General features: G+C 37.2%; 1 protein-coding gene across 3 annotated transcripts in view; it reads left to right on the plus strand.

Moving 5' to 3' along the window:
• Positions 1-3,704: 3,704 nt before the first annotated feature.
• The window catches only part of COL19A1 (collagen type XIX alpha 1 chain), a 297,117-nt gene continuing 280,420 nt past the window's right edge, over positions 3,705-20,401 (plus strand). For 2 of the 3 annotated variants that reach the window (XM_087437889.1, XM_087437888.1), the window contains exons 1-3: positions 3,708-3,798; positions 14,584-14,658; positions 15,548-15,647. In XM_087437889.1, coding sequence (XP_087294015.1) covers positions 3,708-3,798; positions 14,584-14,658; positions 15,548-15,647 — 266 coding nt within the window. Of the gene's footprint in view, positions 3,799-14,583; positions 14,659-15,547; positions 15,648-20,401 lie in introns of all 3 variants that reach the window. The other variant, XM_014782544.2, reaches the window with a different exon arrangement.

Raw genomic sequence — 20,401 nt, forward strand, 5'->3', positions numbered from 1 at the left:
TCTCAGGGTATTACAAGTATTAAAATAAAATACCGTATATGAAAGAACTTCTATTTCAGAAAATGAGACCATGTGTGACCAATATTTTTCATATCCTTCTTAGTGGCAGAGGAATGGGGAGCAATAGATGGATTTGAGATGTGTTTAGGGTAACACTGATGTGACTTGTTGATGGTTTGGTTGTGGGAGATGGTGATAAGGAAGACAGAAGAATCGACATGATGTTACGTTTCTAGTTTGAGTATTTTAACGGGTACTATTTATTGAGACTGGGAAGAGCATGAGAGGAACAAGTTGTGGTTGAGAATCAAGCATTTTATTTGTATTGTTATAGATGTTTGTGTGACATCTAAGAGCGGATATTGAGTAGGCAGCTGAGTACAAAGTCTAAAGTTCAGAGAAGAGGACTGGACTGGAGATGTAAATTTTAGATCCATCATCTGACAGATATGATTTAAAGCCAAGAGAATGGTGAGATCACAGAGGGAGACATTATAAAGAGATAGGAGAGGAGGGCCCACAGATCCCATTAAGAAATCAGATAGAAAAAAGATATGAGACAGGATTTGGAAGGAAATCCCAGGGAGTGTGAAGGCAGGAAGGCCAATGAAAGTGAAGGTTTCAAGAGGAGGGAGTGTTCAGCTACTGGAAATGCCACCGAGAGTTGAATTGGGGAGAGAAAAGGATTCCTCTTTTAATTTCTTGCTGAACTTAGCTCAAGACATTTCCGTGGAGTAGTGGAATGGCAGTTCTTCAGTAACTAGAACATTTAGTCAACTAACCATAACATCTTCTTCAAACATTTTGGATAAATGAGGGTGCAAGTGCTATCGTGCTCTAAGCGGCTCAAGGAGACAGGAAGCATCAAGATTGGATTCATGTGCTCATGGCGTCTAGCTCCCTGATTCTTTGTTGCTGTAATAGGGACCAAAGCTTCAACGAACATAAATTTCCAGGATGCTTTGGCACCTCTCTATTCCCCAAATATCAATATCAACCTCAGGCTGAGGAGATAAATATCACTGTGAATTTTTACTAATTATTATTTGTGAATATGTAGGGAAGACAACTGTAACAGCAGGTTCTATTGTTGAACGCTTGCTGTATGCATTCAAGGCCCTCTACTATACTCTTTCCAGGTGTTAATTTACTGCTAGTATCATTCCTAGTTTTCAGGTAAATAAATGAAGGCTTAGTGAAGTTACATAACTTGTTCATAAGGGGCAGAGCCCAGACATGAACCCATTGTGTTAACCACTATACTCCGCTGCTAATTTATCAACTAATAAAAATCACTTTGGTTAAAAATGCAAACAGTCAAGGATCTTTCTGAAAGTTGGATCAATATTTGTGAGTTCATTTATTTGAAATAGAATTAATTTCTTTAACAGTTACCAACCAACTTGAAATAATAGCTAAGATAAGTTTGCAAAGTCATATGAGGATTAGGACTATATCTAGGTGAGAGAGTTCAAAAGAAATAAGGCATAAAACCAGCTGTTTGATGTTTAGAACCACACATATGGTTTTAATATTGCATTTGCTGCTTCTAGCTATTCATCCAGAAATATCTAAAATCTTGAATTAATTTTAAAATGCTGATCTTAGGGTATTTGGTGCACCCAGAATACAGAAGATTATGGCTTTAGTTTTTCTCTAAAGAATGTCTATTGACAACGTTTAGGCATTGGTATGATGGCTTCTTTTATATTTGACTCTTGAGTAGAGTTTGAATAATGGCAAATAAATGATATAACAATATTTGCATATTTAGAACTCTTAGAAAGCTATTCTAATAATACCACAATTGTCAAATACACTGACGGAGCCACTATATTTTTACTTGCAATTTCCATGTTAGTTACTTCACTATAAAAAATTAAAGTCGAGTTTAAGTTTTCCATTACAGGGATTCTGTTTACTAAATCTTTTATTTTAATACCTATAGAGTAGCAGCCTACATTCAGAAAGACAAACAATTATGGGAGGTAACACATTAATGTTAAATATGATAGGGTAGGCTCAGGTGAGGTAGGCATTGCATGTATCCATTTTTCTCTTTAAATAGAAGGAAAGATTACTTTTCACGTGTGCAGTAATCACTCCAGTAGCAGTGATTATTCAAACCAGTAACAACACAGTTAAGTTTATAGAAAATGTAATGATATCAGTTAAGCCAAAATATGTACGACTAATATTCAGAAGAAAAAATAGAATTGTGAATAATAAAATTATATTTTAAAAATATAAATCATTGTATATGACACCAAAAGAACAGGCAACAAAAGAAATAATAGATAAATTGGGCTATCTAAACATCAAAAACTTTTGTGCAGCAAAAGACACAATAGAGTGAAAAGGCAACCCCCAACAAGGAAGCAAATATTTGTAAATCACATATCTGATATGGGGTTAATATCCAGAATATATTAAAAACTCATATAACTCAACAACAACAACAAAAAAACCAGATTAAAAAATGGCAAAGGATTTAAATAGACATTTCTCCAAAGAAAATATACAAATGGCTCATAAGCACATGAGAAGATGCTCAACACCCCTAATCCTTAGGGAAACACAAATCAAGACCACAACGAAATACCATGTCACACCCATTAGGATGGCTTCTATAAAATAATAACAATAATAATATTGATGAGGATGTGGAGAAATTTGAACTGTTATGCATTTGTTGGTGGGAATGTAAAATGGTGCAGCTGCTATGGAAAATAATATGGTAGTTCCTTTGAAAATTAGAAATAGAATTATCTTATGATCCAGCAATTCCATTTCTGGGTATGTACCCAAAAGAATTGAGAACAGGGATTTGAACAGATATTTGTACATTCATGTTCACAGCAGCATTATTTAAAATAGCCAAAAGGTAGGAGCAACCCAAGTGTCTATCAGTAGATGAATGGACAAGCAAAATGTGATATAAACATATAGTGGAATATTATTCAGCCTTAAAAAGGAAAGAAATTCTGACACATGCTACAACATGGCTGAACCTTGAGAACATTATGCTGAGTGAAATAAAGTCACAAAAGGATAAATACTGTATGATTTCACTTATATGAGGTACCTAGGGTAATCAATTCATAGAGACAAAGTAGAATGGTGGTTGCCAGGGATTGAGGGTGGGAGAAATGTGGTATTATTGTTCAATGGGTACAGAGTTTCAGTTTTGCAAGATGAGAAGAGTTACTGATGGTGGTGATGATTACACAACGTGAATGTACTTAATGCCACGAACTGTTTACTTAAAAATGGTTAAGATGGTAAATTTTATGTTATGTGTATTTTACCATGAGTTAAAAAAAATATATATATATATATATAAATCATTTTAAGTGGTGGTGGCTTTAAAAAAACATTTAAAATAAGAGAAAATTTAAGTATTAAGAGGCTGTATGGACACTGATAATTAGCTAGGAACAAATCCGAAAATATTTTCAGAGCTCTTTCATACACATTAATGAAATAATGAAATTAATACACAGTATATATTTATATATTATGTACAATTAATATATAATCATATATCCAATTATATAATAATATATAAGGTAAAAATCTATCGTTTTCTCTTTGGTGATGAGGATTTTCTGGAGATAATGATGAGAAGAACTGTGTACGATAAGCTCAATTCAGACGTTTTGTCTTGTTGCAGATCTCCGGGCGCTGGTGCATGGTCTCGAGGCGCGATGAGGCACACCGGCTCTTGGCGACTTTGGCTCTGGGCGGCGGTGCTCCTGCTCCCCACTTCCGCCTCGGTGACAGTCAGGGACAAGCCAGGTATCCAGGCCACCTCTTTGTCCCATCACCAAGTGTTATTTACACTCTTTAAATTATTTGAAAAGTCTTTAAAATAAGTCTTGTTAAGGTTGAAGAGACTGTAGATGAAATTGACTGGTACAAAATAAGCAATAATTCCCTGTTTTCTCCCAGCGACCTTCACGTTTCACATTGAGCATTTCTAAAATCACCTCATTTTTTCATGTGCATATTATATTAGTCGAAATAGCCTTTCCTTTCTCTCACTGATATTTACAAATGTAAATATATGCGTGCATCTCTGTGTGTATGTTTCTCCCTTTCCCCGTTATGAATTATTCGAGTTATTCAAATTTTAAGTACGGAAACCCATCACTAATTAGGATTAGCCAGGGACATATCTAATCTTAATGAGGGCAAAGTGAAAAGGAGAATAGGAGATATAAAAGGAAATGTAGCTTAATTACATGTCAGTTTTGTAGTATCTCAGATGAGGTGAACAAAAGATTAACAGTCGGTAGAGCGCTTTTTGAACTAAATAGATAATATTTGTTTGCAGTTGTTAAATTTATCAACCTCATCAATATTTCCAAAGGGCTTAAAGGCAATTTGAAACACTTATGTCCACCTCTGATTTTTAAAAATGATTATGTGGCTGATTTGGAAGACTTTTCTTGAACATAGGGTAGTGTAAGTTACTGGTCTAGGTGTGCTTCGTCATTCAGAGTTGGACTAGACACATTGAAGGAGCCATTTGCTGAGCAAAGAGGAACTTCCACTCTCCTTCTGTGCAAAGGATCACATGTGACATCTTCTGATGGTCACATAAGATGGTGTACTCTGAGACCGTGAGTCTTATTGTGCTTGTTCTTTTGAATATGTCTTTACTAATGTTTGCTAACCAGGTATAAACACTCTAGTAGAGATTTTTGAGTTTGAAGTACACTAAAATAAAACAATCTCTTATAAAAATATAACACATCTTAGTCTCTCAGAGGGTTTTGTAAGTCTTTACGATTTTTTACTAATTTGGCAGGAGGTACATTTCCTAAACTAATCCACCAGAAAGTTTGAATATCTCACCACTGTGTAGATGACATCCTGCAGCTGTCATACTTTGGGGCGAACACTTTCTTTCTTCAGTGAGAAATAAGTGGGGAGTGACTCATGGCACAAAGAAGCACCTAGGGCAGGAGTTTATTCTGATAACGCTGCTGCTCCTCCGAATTTCTTCACGTCTCTTCCTTTGAAGGGACACAGTAGGATATGAGATTTGCCACTTAATCCAAGGAGATAGGACTTTTTTGGCTCAAAGGTAAAATGAATTGTTGCTTGAGTGAGACAGTTTTTAGGCACATGCTGTGCCTAATGAATGTTCTTGATGATAATGATGATCTGAAGGATCTGTGTCAATAGTTTTCCCAGTTTTAGTGTGAGCAAGGATCATCTGGGGATTGATTCCCAAGTCCCATCTCGAGATTCCATTATGAGGACAGACTGGGGGGGGGGGTCAGTAATTTACATGTGTAGCAAGCTCCCCAGGGGAATCTGAGGCAGCATGTCTGAAGGACACACGTGGAGAAACACTCGCGTTTGGGATAACTAACGGGCATTGCTTTTTTTCTTTTTGCTTTTTTTTCTCAGTTGATTGTCTTGCATCTTATGCTACCAGGTTCCTTTTATTTTATTTGCTTTTTTGTTATTTTTTGGCTTTAGTAGCTCTTTTTTTTTTATTTATTGTGATGAGAACACTGAATGTGTGCTCTGCCCTCCTCACTGATCTGCAGTGTATAACACAGTGTTGTTCACTCTAGGCACAGTGCTGGGCAGCAGATCTCTGGAGCTTAATCATCTTGCATAATTGAAACTTCCCCATCTTGGGATTCCCCTGGATGTTTTGCCTTGTGGCTTTGGTATCTCAGCTCTTTAATCGGGTTATGTTGTACGCAGGACTACCGAAACGCATATGTACTGGTCTAATTTAACAAATTAATCCTTCTGAAAAATTTTCCTAAGAGTGTGAATTCAAAATTCAAAATCTGAACTCTAACAAGGGTCACATAACATAAAGCACTAAGGGAAATTAATAAAGTAAAATTAAGAGTTGATTTTTATCATGGCGTTTGGTAGAAGGTGCTCATGAAGCAACACACACTGAACATGCCATGGAAATTGCTTAACTTCAAGTATCGTTTGCATTAATTGAACATGTCAACATGGTGCTGTCACAAGGATTGTTGAAGAATATGACTCTCTGGGCATGGCCGGACAGGGGACTCGACTTGTGTCTGATTCTCTGCGCAAGGTTCCCTTTTTAGTTTCCTCATGTGCAGACCTGTGCATGTGGTCACTAACCATTTACCGGAGGGAAGTGATTACATCTAAAAATAAAATATAACAAATCTGAGGGAGAGGCTAGGGTTTCAACTCTGGAGTTTGTGAAGCTGTCAACAGTCTACTGTTAAACCTAAATATATGAAGGATGAATCAAGTCTTTTAATTGCTTTACTTTACCTCTATGGTATGTTTAACGGTTCCTTGGAATATTGTCCCAGTTGGGCAGAATTCAAGAGTAATATGGAGAGATTCAATAACAACTTGAATTTTAAAATCTTGGGGCTATTAAGAATTCAGTTATTTCATATTCTTTCATCAATTTTACTACTATGTTGTGATTAAGAGATAAGGCATATTTGCATATTTTCATACTGCAGATGCACTTCAATTTAAATGTGGCTGTTTCAGATTGGTTGTCGAAAGACGGTGGGGAGAGAATTGTATTAAAAAATAAACGTCATGTAGGGGTCATCTCAAAACTTGCTTTAATCTGAAACCTAATTTTCCTCTGTGATAGAAGCTTATGTATCGAATAATTAAAGGTTCTTTTTCCTCTACTTTAATCTGTTATAAGACAAAAGTACTGAATTATCATAAAAAGTAATAAAAAAAAAATCAGAAAACCAGAGTAAGGAAAAGCAGCAAAAAAAAAACAGACTAAACAAAGAGAGAGATGACAGAACACCGTTTAAATCATAATTTTTCTTTTACTTATGGTAAACTTCAAGTTAAGTGTATAGATTAAATTGATCATAAATTTAGGCCCCAAACTATACGTGTAATCCCTCTTAAACTAGTTTTGTATTAATTACAAGGAAAAACCATTATTCTGAAATCTGGCTTTTACTAATTGACGAACATTGCACTCTGAAATTCAGAGTGGAAAATGTGCTGTCATATAGAGCGTTTTATTTTATGTTTTTAAGGATTCCTCATGTTTCATATGGTACCATGTAAACATCCTACTACTGACAAATGTCTTGTGTAACTCCTACATTTTGAAAATGGAGGAAAGCTTCATAATTATTAAACAAAGAGTGTTGCTCCTAACCAGGTATTCTCCTTTGGAGGATCAGCTTTGGATAAAAAATAAGCAAGGAAGGTTCTGTGACCTTTTGTGACCTCTCTGTTAAAATAGCTGTGTCCTCTTTTTTTTCTTGGTTGGTCACTTTTCCGTATTAGTTTTATTATATTCTGGTCCAATGTAATTTACATACTTTTGTTAACCAATGCTTTTCTCCCAGCCTTGGTTGCTCTGTAGTCCTTTATCGGAGGTCCTGTCAAATACGCCATATACGGGGGGTCTGAGGGCATCTAGGAACAATGAAATGAGCAGGCATGCTCCCCCTCTGTCCAGTAGGAAGTCTGTTTTAGTCTTTAAAAACAAATACAGGGGCCGGCCTGGTGGCATAGGGGCTAAGTGCTGGGGTTCTGATCCCGGGCGTGCACTGATGAACTGCTTGTCAAGCCATGCTGTGGGGGTGTCCCGTATAAAGTGGAGGAAGATGGGCACGGATGTTAGCCCAGGGCCAGTCTTCCTCAGCACAAAGAGGAGGAGCGGCAACAGATGTTAGCTCAGGGCTGATCTTCCTCACACACACACAAACAAAAAGAACAAATGCAAAACACCATAGGGCTCTTGTTTTGACCCGCTTATGGAAAGAAGACAAGCCAGCTTTGTGTCGTGGTAATCTGCTGCTCTTCGTCTCCCCACCTGTAATCTTGAGGCAAAGGCCATGTCGTGAGTTTGTCACTAAAGGTAGAGACAATTTTCCTTAATGCAGGTTAGAAAAGAAGAGTGGTAAATAGAACATCTATGAAACTAGACAGATTTTAATTGTGATTTTACAGGTAATAATAATTCCATAATATGATATGTGTGCTCCCGAGGATATGAAGAAGTAGGAACAATGGACGAAGGCCAGGATGGCCGCAGTTTCTCAGGAGATGGCCCTGGCCCCTCCTCTCCTCTCGTCTCACTCTCTGTGTAATCTCATCCGTCCCCGTAGCTTTCAATGTGATTGCTCTGTCAGTCACTCCCAAATTTACTCCCAAGACACTGGACCTCTCTTTGAGTTCCACACCCACCTTTCTAACTGCCTGTTCAGTGACATCGCTGTTTCAATGTCCTAATGGCGCCTCAGATGTAAGGTTTCTAACTCCTCCTCTCTTACCACAGATTAATTTACTCCTTGTCCAATCTCCTTTTTTTCCCCTAGTGGGATCGTTTCAGTAAACTACACCTCTGCTCAGCTGAACCAGCCCCTCCCACCTCCCTACATTCAGTCCATTATCACATCCTGGCGATTCTCGTGTCAATTCCTTCCCCTCTCTTGCGTGTACACTGTCGCCTCTTTAGTGCGAGCTGCCATCACATCTGGCCTCATGGAGTCCAGGCATGCAGGTAGGCTTGCGATGTAACAGGCAGGACACCAGTTACTGCTGACGGTCAGATCAATAAGGAATACTCTTTATTTTCTAGATATTGCAGGGGGGATATACTTATACTAAAAATATTCTTGTTATTTATCTGACATTCACAGTTAACAGGGCATCTTGTATTTTTATTTGCTGTATTTGGCAATCCTACACTATGTGAAGGGAGGAGAGGATGTGTTATTATAGAGCATGGCCAGGGAAGACTTCCCTCACGTGGGATGTTTAAGCAGAGACAGGAAGGCAGCGGGAAAGGGAGGCATGTGAACACCTGGAGAGCAGCACACACCAAGGCCCTGAGGCAGGGGCATACAAGGCCTGTGAGGAAGTGACAAGAAAGGCCCAAGACTGGAGTCAAGTGAGTGGGGAGAAGAAGGTGAGGGGCACAGGCTATTGAGAAATGGCTCTGTGCTTTGTGTGTCGTGGAAATCTGATCTCTAAGCCTGCAAGGTCAAGGCTACACCTTGGGCTCTGGTAAATTCACCAAAGCAGTGCACACTGCCCTGGGAGACCTCTCGGGAGATGGTCAGCCCTTGCCCTCTGGGACTATTCCCAGATACCATGTGAATGGGTAGGCTTCTGGATTTACACCTTTCAGTAACAAATCCTCCCTAAAGTTCTCTCAACAAGCCTTAATTCACAGTTAACTGAATATTGTAATACCGTAGTATTCACAGTACATTGTTATTTAGGTACAAATGTGTGGAAATACGTGCACTTTAGCAAAGTTAAAATAAAAATGATATCTCTACTAGACAAATTATATATTTTCTTTCCTGCAATCGGTAAAGTGGTATATAAATAGCTTAAGTAATACTAAGAACCCTCAACAAACTGTAAAGAGTGTAATAGAACACGTTTACATTTATTTTTCATGATGCCTCTAATTTTAATTTTCCCCTTTGTGTCTGTAGTGCACAAGGAATGACCTCACCTCCTGGCTTTTTCTCTGTGGCCACCGAGAGTGACGGGTCCATTTTCAGTATGAGCATCAGCAACACTCACAGATCTTGTCTGTATAAATCAGTTGAAACAATGAAAACTTAAATTGTAGACTTTAACTGGTCTGGACTTCTAGCTTTTTGAGAGGAGAAGGAGGGAGTTCAAGTGCCTTCAGAGAATAGTAAGAAAAAAAATGAAAAAGAGGGAATTCAACGTGCTTTCAGTAATACTCTATTGAACTACAGTCCTTTATATGAGTGTAAAGAATACCAGAACAATGATAGGGAAACATGTTTCAGAAGACGAGATCTAATCTCGAGACTAGAGCGCTTAGCAGTACAACGGGAGAACAAGTCAGCGGGCGAGAACAGAGCAGGATTTAGAGATTGAGGGGAAAAGTGATTTTTTTTTAAAGCATGTGTTTCAAACTGAGAGTGGGAACAAATGCATTTCCACTAAAGAGTGAGGAGCGTTTCCTAGGGACTCTCTTATTTTGTTTGGAATATGGTTTTGAGACACAGTGTTCAAAGCAGAGCAAAGAAAGTTGGGCCCCAGGAACCTTGGGTTTTCTTTCAGCTTTGCCGTCACCTCACTCTGGGATCTGAAGAGTCACATAGGGCCTCTTGGGTGATTTGTTCTCAGGGCCTTGGGATTCTGATTTTTAGAGGGAGAGAAGGGTGGAAATCTTTTAAAAAGTACGTCATTTTTGTACATAATCTAGATAAAACCTAGATAATCTAGCCACATCTGACCTAGCTGCCTTCCTTTCTTCCTTTGCCCCCTTCCATATCCTTCCAACCCTGGATGCTGCCTGGGTCCTTCAAGCCAAGTCAGGAGGAAAGTGTGTCTGACAATCACTAATGACATCTCAGCATGAATTTGTCAAAAACACATGCATTTGCTTTTTAAAAGGCCTGTTGATGAAGGGTCCCTAAGTAGTGCATCTTTTGTGGTGAAGTGTGAGTAATTCTGGAACATTCCAGAGAGCCTCTGAAGGGACACTGCTGTAGAGATTCTCCTCTGTCCACCTGATGGGTTGTTTGGATATTTGGGTCTTATCAGTAGTTGATCAAGGTACATGTCCATTTATGGAAAAAGTGTGCTTTCCTTCATATTAAAATGTATGTGCCAATACTTGGAGAAATTAACACATCCAACTGGTGATTGCCACTTCTGCTGCCTCGCTATTTTTAGGCAATGGGTCCCTAAGGCCTGTACATTCAGATGACTGTGCCTTGAATCTTACCTCCAAATAACTAACATTTGGTTTTCATTAGTTGTGCTCAACTTTTCACAACAAGCACATATTCTAAAGCTGTGAAGCTATATTTGATTTTCGTAAATGAAAGACTTCAGTGGAGAAATACTTTCATAAATATCACTGGAAATGTTCCATTCCATTCATTTCAAAGTGACAGGCTTATTACTTTGACATCATCATATATTCATTAAGTCCCTGGAAGAATTTAAATAAGACATATACTGTTTCCAACTGGGCCGTAGGCCAGCATACCTTCCCCTCGTTACCAGAGTGTCGTAGTAGGAAGTCCATTTCCGCTGTCTGGAGATGTGTTTTGCCAGTCATCAACTGGGGCTTCCCTACATACGTTATGAAGAATTTAAAGTTAATCTCATTTAATACAGCCATTCAAAGTCATTATAAAAATTTGATCAGAATTTTGATTTGTTTTGCACGAATCATTTTTAGCTTATTTTCTCACAGACATGCTGTTTTCCTCATTTTCTTGAGATATTACACACTAAGGTTAACAAATCTTAGATGCACAGTACAATGAATTTTTACAACTGTATTCATACATCTGTGTAACTACCACTCAGATCAAAACATAGAACATTGCCAAAACCCCAGAAGGCTTTCCTGTGTCTGCTCCCAGTTGACACCCCACCACGGTGACCAGGACCCTGGCATAGATTAGTTGTCAATCTCTCGAACTTTATATAAATGGAATTGTACAGTGTGTGTTCTTTTGGGAATGATATTTTTTCCACTTAACAATATATCTGTGAGATTCATCCAGGTTGTTGCATGTATCAGTTGTTCCTTCTTTTTTATTGCTGTAGTTTTTCATTGTATATACCACGATTTATGCATTTATTGTCTTGTCAATGAACATTTGGGTTGTTTCCAGTTTTAGACTATTATGAGTAATGCTGCAACAAATATTCTCTTCTAAAAGAGCTATTTACACTAATTTTTTGTACTCATTTCTCTTGGGTCATTGAATTTACAGGTCATAGAGTTCATTCATGTTTAGCTTTAGTAAATGGTGCCAAACAGTTTTCTAAAGTGGTGGTACGGGTTTCTACTCCCACAAGCAACATAGGAGAGTGCTTGCTCCACACCCTCATCAACACTTGGTGCTGTCAGTTCTTTAATTCTTATCCATTTAGTGGTATCTCATTGTGGTTTTACTTTGCATTTCTCTGGTTACTAATGGTGTTGATCACCTCTTCATTTGTGGGTTGGCAATTTGGACATTCTCTTTTGTGAAGTGCTTAAGTTTTTTTGCACATTTTCAAAATAGGGTTTTCCATCTTTTTCTTATTGATTGTGAGAGTTCTTTGTATATTCTGGATATGACGCTTTATTGGATATATGAAGTACAATACTCTGGGGCTCCTAGTCTGTGTCTTGCCTTTTCACTCTTTTAATGTCGTCTTTTGATTAATAAAGATTTTAATTTTAATGAAGTCCAATTTATCAATCTTTTATAATTAGTGATTTTTGTGTCCCTCTTTAAGAAATCTTTACTACCCCAGGTTTGTGAAGATTTTATGTTTTTCTGTAGTCCTTTATTGTTTTACCTTTCACACTTAGGTCTCAGATCATCTCTAAGTTCTTGTATGATGTGAGGTAAAGGTCAAGGTTCAGTGTTTTTGTGTATGGAGATAGACCATATAGAAAAATATGCTCAAAATAGTTGACTCAGAACCATTTATTGAAAACACCACCCTTTTCTCACTGAAGTGTGGTGGCCCTTTTGTGGTAAATCAGGAGACCGTATGTGAACAGGTCTGTTTTGGGCCTCTCTACTCTGTTCCATTGATCTGTTTATCTGTAGGTGCACCAACACCACATTATAAAAATTCCTGGTATCTGACGGTGTGAATTCTCCAGCTTGTTCTTCAATTTTGCCTTAGCTATTCTAGTTTTTTGGAGTTCCATATAAATTTGAAAATCAGCTTGTCATTTTTCACTCACACACACACACACACAACATGTTGGAATTTTAATTGTTATTTCACTGAATCTAGGGTAAAATTGAGAATTGACATCTTAACAATATTGAGTCTTCCAATCTAAATCCTTGGTTTACCCTTCGGTAATGTAGGATTTAATTTCTCTCAATGATGCTCTCAAGTTTTCAGTGCAGAGAGCTTGATGAGATGCTTGGTTTTTGTAAAAATGATTATGAATTCAGATAAAAAGTTGGTAATGTTTACAAAATATCCAATTTTACTGTTATTTAGGACCTGCAATCATGTTAAGATCTCTGAGATAGGAATTTAGCTACTTAGGAACTTAGCTACTTAGGAGTAGCTAAGTTGTCTCTAAAGTTATTCAGTGCTATAATTTCATTTACGTGTATTGCAGCTTTTAAATCTGAGTCAGTGGTAGCACTCTTTAGAATCTGATTTATTCTCCTGGTTAAGTACATTAAGATGCTCTCCTGTCAGCACCCCTGAAGTCTGTGGTACGTTTGTGAAACAAGTGGCTGAGTTGCTCAGTAGTTGATCTGGAGAATCTGTAGTTTCCACCTTCCACAGAGCAGGTGATGAGTTTGGTTTTAAGCAGTTTATCTCCCCTCTATATTAAAAAGTTTTAGATCATTAAACCCAAACACAAATTTAAGATGTGGAGAATTAGGGTTGTGATTGCATGACGCCAAAATATTTAATCAATTTAGTGTAAGATCTCTCCATTTACATAGTTAACGTTGGCATATTCTAAAAATTGGCTGCAATTTTGTCTGAATTGACTATTATATTCCTAGAATCTATCCTGAATTAGGTTTAAACATACCCCAGATGGTGAAAAATTAATGTATGCATGTATACTACTGCATTAGTGTGTTGTGTTAGTATTGAATATGTAAATTCACTGTAAATGTAGACTAAATTATTTTATTTCTTTGAATATCGTTAAGTGCCTTCACACATAAATAATATTTTTCTCGATGATTTTATCTCATTTTTTCCATTATAGGCCACTTTTTTATGGCAGAGGTCTTCACTTTTTTGCTTTTTAATTTTATTTTAATACCTTCCATCTATGTGGCTGCTTTGGTCAGTTCCAGCTACTCTACAAGAATGCCATAGGCCGGGTGGCTTAAACAACAAAAGTTTATTTCACACAGTTCAGGCAGCTGGGAAGCCTAAGATCAGGGTGCTAGCATGGCCAGGTTCTGGTGAGGGCTCTTTCTGGTTCCCTCACATGACAGAGAGAGAGAAGGGGCTCCTGTCTCTCCTTCCCCTCATAAGGACACCAGTCCCATCATGGGGCTCCACCCCATGACCTCATCCAAAGCTAATTATCTCCCAAAGGCCACCTCCAAATACCATCATACTGTGGATTAAGGTCTCAACATATGAATTTGAGGGGGACACAGTCAGTCCATAGCAGTCCCATTCTGTTCTGAAATTAAATATCACCTGACACCAACACGGGAATCAAAGCTGCGTTAAGTATAGTAGCAGGTCAGTTGTTTTAATAGTAGAATATGAAAATTGAATGATGCTAAAGCTAGCTAATTTCCTAATGTCAAGTATATAGCAACAATTAGAATGTTAGAATAGGAATGATTATAGTAAGAGGAATAGCTAACACTAACAAGCACTCACTGTGTCCAGGCACTGTTCTAAGCACCTCGCATACCTAACCACATGTAATCCTCACAGACACACTGTGCGGTGGGCAATAGTCTCCTCATTCTACGGAAACTTAATAGGATGGTTTAATTTATTTCCATTTTATTTTAAGTTTCTGATTGTATTGTGTGATTCAAATTTATTTGTAAAAAAAGATAGAAAATGTAGTGCAAATCCTCAATACTTTTTTTTATTTAGCAGAAAAACAATGTCCTATACTGAGAACAGAGGGACATCAGTTTACAGGAGACAACAGAGATAAACATGAAGTTCCAGGTAAGCATTATAATCCTTCACAAAGAAGCATTTTGTGTAAAATTATCACCAAACATGTAACATATTGTAGGTGATTCTTTGACGTTGTGATTTAAGATGATAATGTCAATTTAAAACACTAGAAGCAAAGAAGATGGATGATGCAAAAAAAATGCTGAGAGCAGAGTTCTGTATTGTTTAAGCCAAGACCAACAACAACTCAGCCTCTTGGAGAAAAAAAGTTATTTAAAATGATAAAAGTTATATCCATTGTAGAAATTTTGAAAAAAGAAAATTTATGAGAAAGAAAAATCTCACTACCCAAATATAGTCATGATTCTCATTTGGTGTAGAATTCCTGTCTTTCTTTCTCTTTCTCCCTCTCATCCTCCATTCTCTCTCTCTCTGTGTCTCTCTCTCACACAGACACACACACACGAGCACGTGCACACATTAAGTGCACACATAATACGTATCACATTTATGATATGTATATTGTTTTTGAAATCCAAGCATTTCCCCACATCAACATATATTCTTCTAAAGAATGATTTTTTTAAAAGATTGCTTAGATTTCAATTGAACGGCTGTAGTGTGTTTTAATTAACTAATTTTCTGTCTTCAGCCATCAGAGCTGCTACAATGAACTACTCTGATTAATTACTTAGGATAATTTCTGGGTCAAAGCAAATTAATATTTGAGTCTTTTGAAACATATTTCATCCTCTTATATCCTAAAAGGAGAAAAATGAAATCAAGAAATTTTGCTGGTCCCAAACAGCAGGATTTTATTTGAAATAAATCAGTCTACAGATAAGAACAAAAAAAATCCTAGTTAAACATCAACATCTCTGTGAGTTTACCAAATTTAATAAAACTGCTGGATTAAATCATTTGTCACGTTTTACAGGCTTTGATCTAGGAGAGAGCTTTTCTCTGAAACATGCATTTTGTGAAGGTGATAAAACATGTTTCAAATTGGGAAGTGCACTTCTTATTAGAGATACCATGTAAGTAAAATAATAATTTTTCTTTATATTTTCATAATACTATATCATAGCATTATTAGTAAAATAGTAAATCCATAAAATAGAAACTATTTTCTAAGGGGATTCCAAATAATTTGTTTAAAAAATAAAAAATCTCCTCAATAGTGTCATACTTGGATGTTGTGGTAAATTTGCTGTTTGTGTATTTGTTGTTTTTAATAATCTTTGCAACTTGATCTTGTAGTATGGTGTAAATACCATTTACACATACAGGTAGAGGCATAATCTTTAAAGAATAGTAATTAAATACATTTTTGAAGAAATATTATTTATATTTAAAGTAGACATAACCAAAATTAGATTTTACAATGTGAACTTTAAGATATAAGATACAATGTAGACTAGAGACAAAAGACTGATATTCATTATATTTATTTCTACATGATTCATGCATATGGATACGTTTCATGATAAATTAAAATTAAATTAAAAAAAGAACTTAGCCCTCAGGTATTAATTTTATATAGAGTAAGTAGTAAAGAAAAACTGTTTTTCAGTTTTATTTTTGGTCTTGTTACTCATTTCATTTCAAAATGGATTTGCCAAAGGTTTCCTTCATTATCTTTACTGTTCTTCTGCTAATAAACCTGGGATTAAAAGAATCACTTGTCATTTAAATGCTGACAGTTGGTCCACAAGTATACAGGGCAGTCATAATTGCCTATGTGGTGGGCTATATGTAGTTGGCGGATGGATAAAGAGTAATTCAGAAAGCCTGAGTCATCAGGAAGGCAGACACAGCATATATGGTCATGGTGTTTAGTCCTTGAGCCCAAGGCGAACATTCCAGTGTATGAATACACTGCAGTGAAAAAAGCATCAGAATTCTCTTTGGTTTAATATGCAACACAGATGTTTTTGTGTGAAAACATACATGAATGTTTTCACTTTCTGATGGGTAGCCTAATATTTAAGTTACCAGATGGGGTTGTTGAGAATCTCCACATTTGAGTTCTCAAAGGGAAATAGCGTTAATCATCTCGTTGCCTATCCTCAGATGCTCTGTATAAACTAAGTTCCTAACTCACTTTTCCTTTGAGAAGAGTTTCTTTTAGACCTTCTATTTTGTGATACTTTAATTTTAATTATATGGTTCCTTAAAAGCAAACTGCTCATGAATTGGTAAGAAGTGAGAGTGTTCAGGAAGAGTGATTTGATGTCGGGGGTAGAGTGGGAGCTCGTCAGCGGGGCCTTCAGCAGGTGGAACTTTGCAAGACCTGGCTGTCATGGGCAGCTGTTAGATGCATCACGTGCAGGCATTGGACCCTCAGGGCACGGCCGTTCCGTTCTGGATGTTCACATGCAGTCAGGAAAAGTCAATGTGTATCTCACATGTATCTCATGTATATATTGGTTTAGATGTTTCTTAACTGCTAGTAGATAACTTTAATTAATGAATTTAAGAAAGGCAATAAATTCTGTCCCCAAAATTAAGATGCATTTTCTCTCTGCCCTCTTCCTGATGATTTAAAACCCTGTAATTCTGGCCAGGTGGCTAAAGGATTGGAGTAAAATCTTTTAAAATTCACTGGGCCTGTACGTAAGACGACTTAGCTAATTTTAAGTAGTTACATTGGAAAACTCACTGCCACACTTAGGCAATGCTATTCCTATGTGTGGGTAGGTGTGCTAATAAATATTAGGTACGACGTGAAATTTATTTACCGATCTTTGGCTCTAAGTCTCTGACTGACCCCCGGGCAATCAGTGTAAGTGAGTTCTTTGGCTCTGCGCAGCAGAACCCCGGTACCTCCACTACAGGAAACTGGAGGGTATCTGGTTAAGCTGACTAGTGGGTGTCAAGTTGTTTGGCTCATCTCCACTTACATTTCACTCATTGAGCCAAGTGCGCTAGGAGGCTTCTCTGCATGATGCCATTTTGATCTTGCAATGAGACTGGAGTCAAGTTGCAGCTATTTCTATGTTTGTAAATAAGCTGCCTATAGCAGAATTAGCATGGGAAAAGGCAGATGCTATTTTATGTGGAAAATGGGATTCTTTCTGTGCCTGACCTTGTTTTTATTGTTCTGGCATCTTTCAGGTGAGATCTATGAGGGAGAGATCTAACGAGAGTGTTGGTCAGGTATCTATTGGGCACACTGAGTGCCTTGAGCCTCTTACTGTGGGATCCCACAGGCTGCTTTTGCCAGAGCCCTCCAAACACACATTGTTGGACACTTAAAGGTGGCATGGGCTCAGGGAACGTCTGAGGGGCTGTATATGTTTGGTTTAATTTCATGCTCATTTCTTCACTACTCCTGGGGATAGCAAATGATAAGTATTTGGGGACTTTGAAAGATTCTGGATGGTATGCTACCTGGTTTTCTAGAATTATCTTTTTAGAAGAAATTTCCTTCGCATCTTATATCTACAAGTATCCCTGGTTATGTGAAAGAAATAATTCATTATTTCTATACATATTGAGAACTATATCCCAGATGATCATACCCTGAGTATCTTTAAATTGTGTTTTGGCAATGATCAGGGCAAAATGGTGATGTTTTGAGAGAAATATACACATAACATACATACTATGGAGCATCTTATTTTCTTGGTATAACATAGTCCTTATCTTTCGTTAGTTGCTTCTATAGAAACATGTTTTAAATAAAAATGTTTTAGTAGTTGAATATTTTAGAAGAGTTGATGAATGTTGAATTTCTATACACTCGTTTCTGAGGGAGCAACACATCCTTATTTTGACTGGCCAATGGGGCAATCAGTCAGTTTTAAATGTACCGGGGAATTGAATTTCCTGATTTGTCATTGGATTCAAGGATGGTAAAGAGCCTTATCTCTCAGGTTCTATGATTGGTAGCTAGAGGCTCTCTGGATACTGTGTTGACAAGGATTCTGAGGCCATATTGGGTTCAGCAGAGTAGAGTGCTATGACCCATTAGCAGAAAGAGAAGGAGGGAGTGCTCACATACATTTCAGTCTGTGGCCTCTCTGATTTAGGATGATTCCTGTGAGCTGGTGGCTTTTGCAACTGCAACAGTTCCTAAGAATTGGGGAAAATTAGGCTAGTGTGAAAAGATAATCAGCACAAATTAACTTTAATAAGATTTTATGATCTTGGATAGTGTAGCTAGACACAGTGGCATAATTGACAGATATGGTCCCCTTAGCTTTTGTTACAAGTAAATAAATCTCCAGTGAAGAGGAATCCTCTCTCTCTCTTTCATTAAATTGGCTGTTGCTTTCTGGAAGCAAGAGCTATTTAGTTTCACAGCTTCACACGAAAAAAAAGAGCTGGTAGAAGATACTCTTATTTGCATTTTATGTTTTTATAAACATAAGAATCCTCAGCAACTAGGAACCCCCAAATTATATATTTGGAAAATGTGTAGTGTTTTTTAGGAGTTTTTCAAGTTGTCTGTACCTTAACAGTTCCCTTGGAAATAATCCTAAATATGGGAAAAACTGTTATGTATATTGCAGCGTGACCTGTACCTTGTCTTTGCTGCTGTTGAATGATGCACCCCTGGGCATGCATTTCTGTACGGACCTTCACACTGCCTCCAGATTTTCACTATTACAAATAACGCTACGCCATACAGGAAAGTTGTTTTTCTCTGTGTTTAGGATCATTTCCATAAGATTGACTTTTCAAAGTGGAATTACCAGTTCATTTTTAGAGATCTTGATGTACACTCCTAATTATGTTCCATCATTGTTTCATCCATCTAGTCTTCATTTTACCCAATGTCTTCAGTAGCATTAGACATTATCATTTTAAAATTTTGTTATTTTTTTTTAACTAAAACTTGTAGCAACTACAAATAAAAGTTGTAGCTTACTCTATAAGTATTTTAGGTGTTCCCCAAATATTTCTGTTCTGCTAAGGGTGAATAAGAGGTAGCATTCAATAAGTCACTGAAACGAATGCAGTCTGGTCTTCATTCAACAAGGATTTATTGAGCTTACTCTGGACTGGGCACTTTACTCGGCTCTGGAATTATACTGGTGAAAGAATATGGGTCTAGTCTTACCTTCCTGGATCCTGCTGGAGAGATACACGGAGCAAGGAAAAGCAATGCTTCCTTCTCTCTTGCCTTGACTTACTGAGATGTATTGCCTCCTATTGTTCAAGCACAGGCTATGGGATTCAAATCTCACCCCTTCCCTCATAATGGCTAGACTCTCTTAAGCATCACGCGCAAGGCTGATCGTCAATATTTTTGTTCCTTCCTTCATAAGGGCCAGTTTTCTAACCCACGTTTTATTTTTATTGCTCTTCTTTGGGACCTCTCCAAGTTCTCAAAACCAGTTAAATTCTGAGGCTCAAAATTATCTTCAGAACTCTGGTACTGAATCTTATAATTGCTGAATGTTTTGGGAGGATTACTCCAGAATTCCGTTAAACTATAGAGAATGACTATTTATGCATCCCTTGGGTTTTCATATGGGGCATTCCAACATTTTGCAGATAGGAAGTTTCCCATATAAGGAAATATGACTTAGTTAAAAAGTTGTCCAGCTGTTTTATGAGATTGACTGTTACATGTCATTCTTAAGTCATCACTGTATTTCCTTAATCATAGTTTGGCTTACCAAAAATGAGAGGTAAGTCATTAAGTCATGCATTCTTAACATAAAAAGAAAAGCCTGATAGGTTCACAATTACTGAATTCTTTAAATCATACAATTTACCCAAATTATATATATTAGGTGGAACAGAATTTTAAGAGTATCATTATACAGGTTTTAAGAAT

This window comes from Ceratotherium simum, chromosome 13 (assembly GCF_057802395.1).
Source record: "Ceratotherium simum simum isolate JZ-2026a chromosome 13, ASM5780239v1, whole genome shotgun sequence".
Lineage (NCBI taxonomy): Eukaryota > Metazoa > Chordata > Mammalia > Perissodactyla > Rhinocerotidae > Ceratotherium > Ceratotherium simum.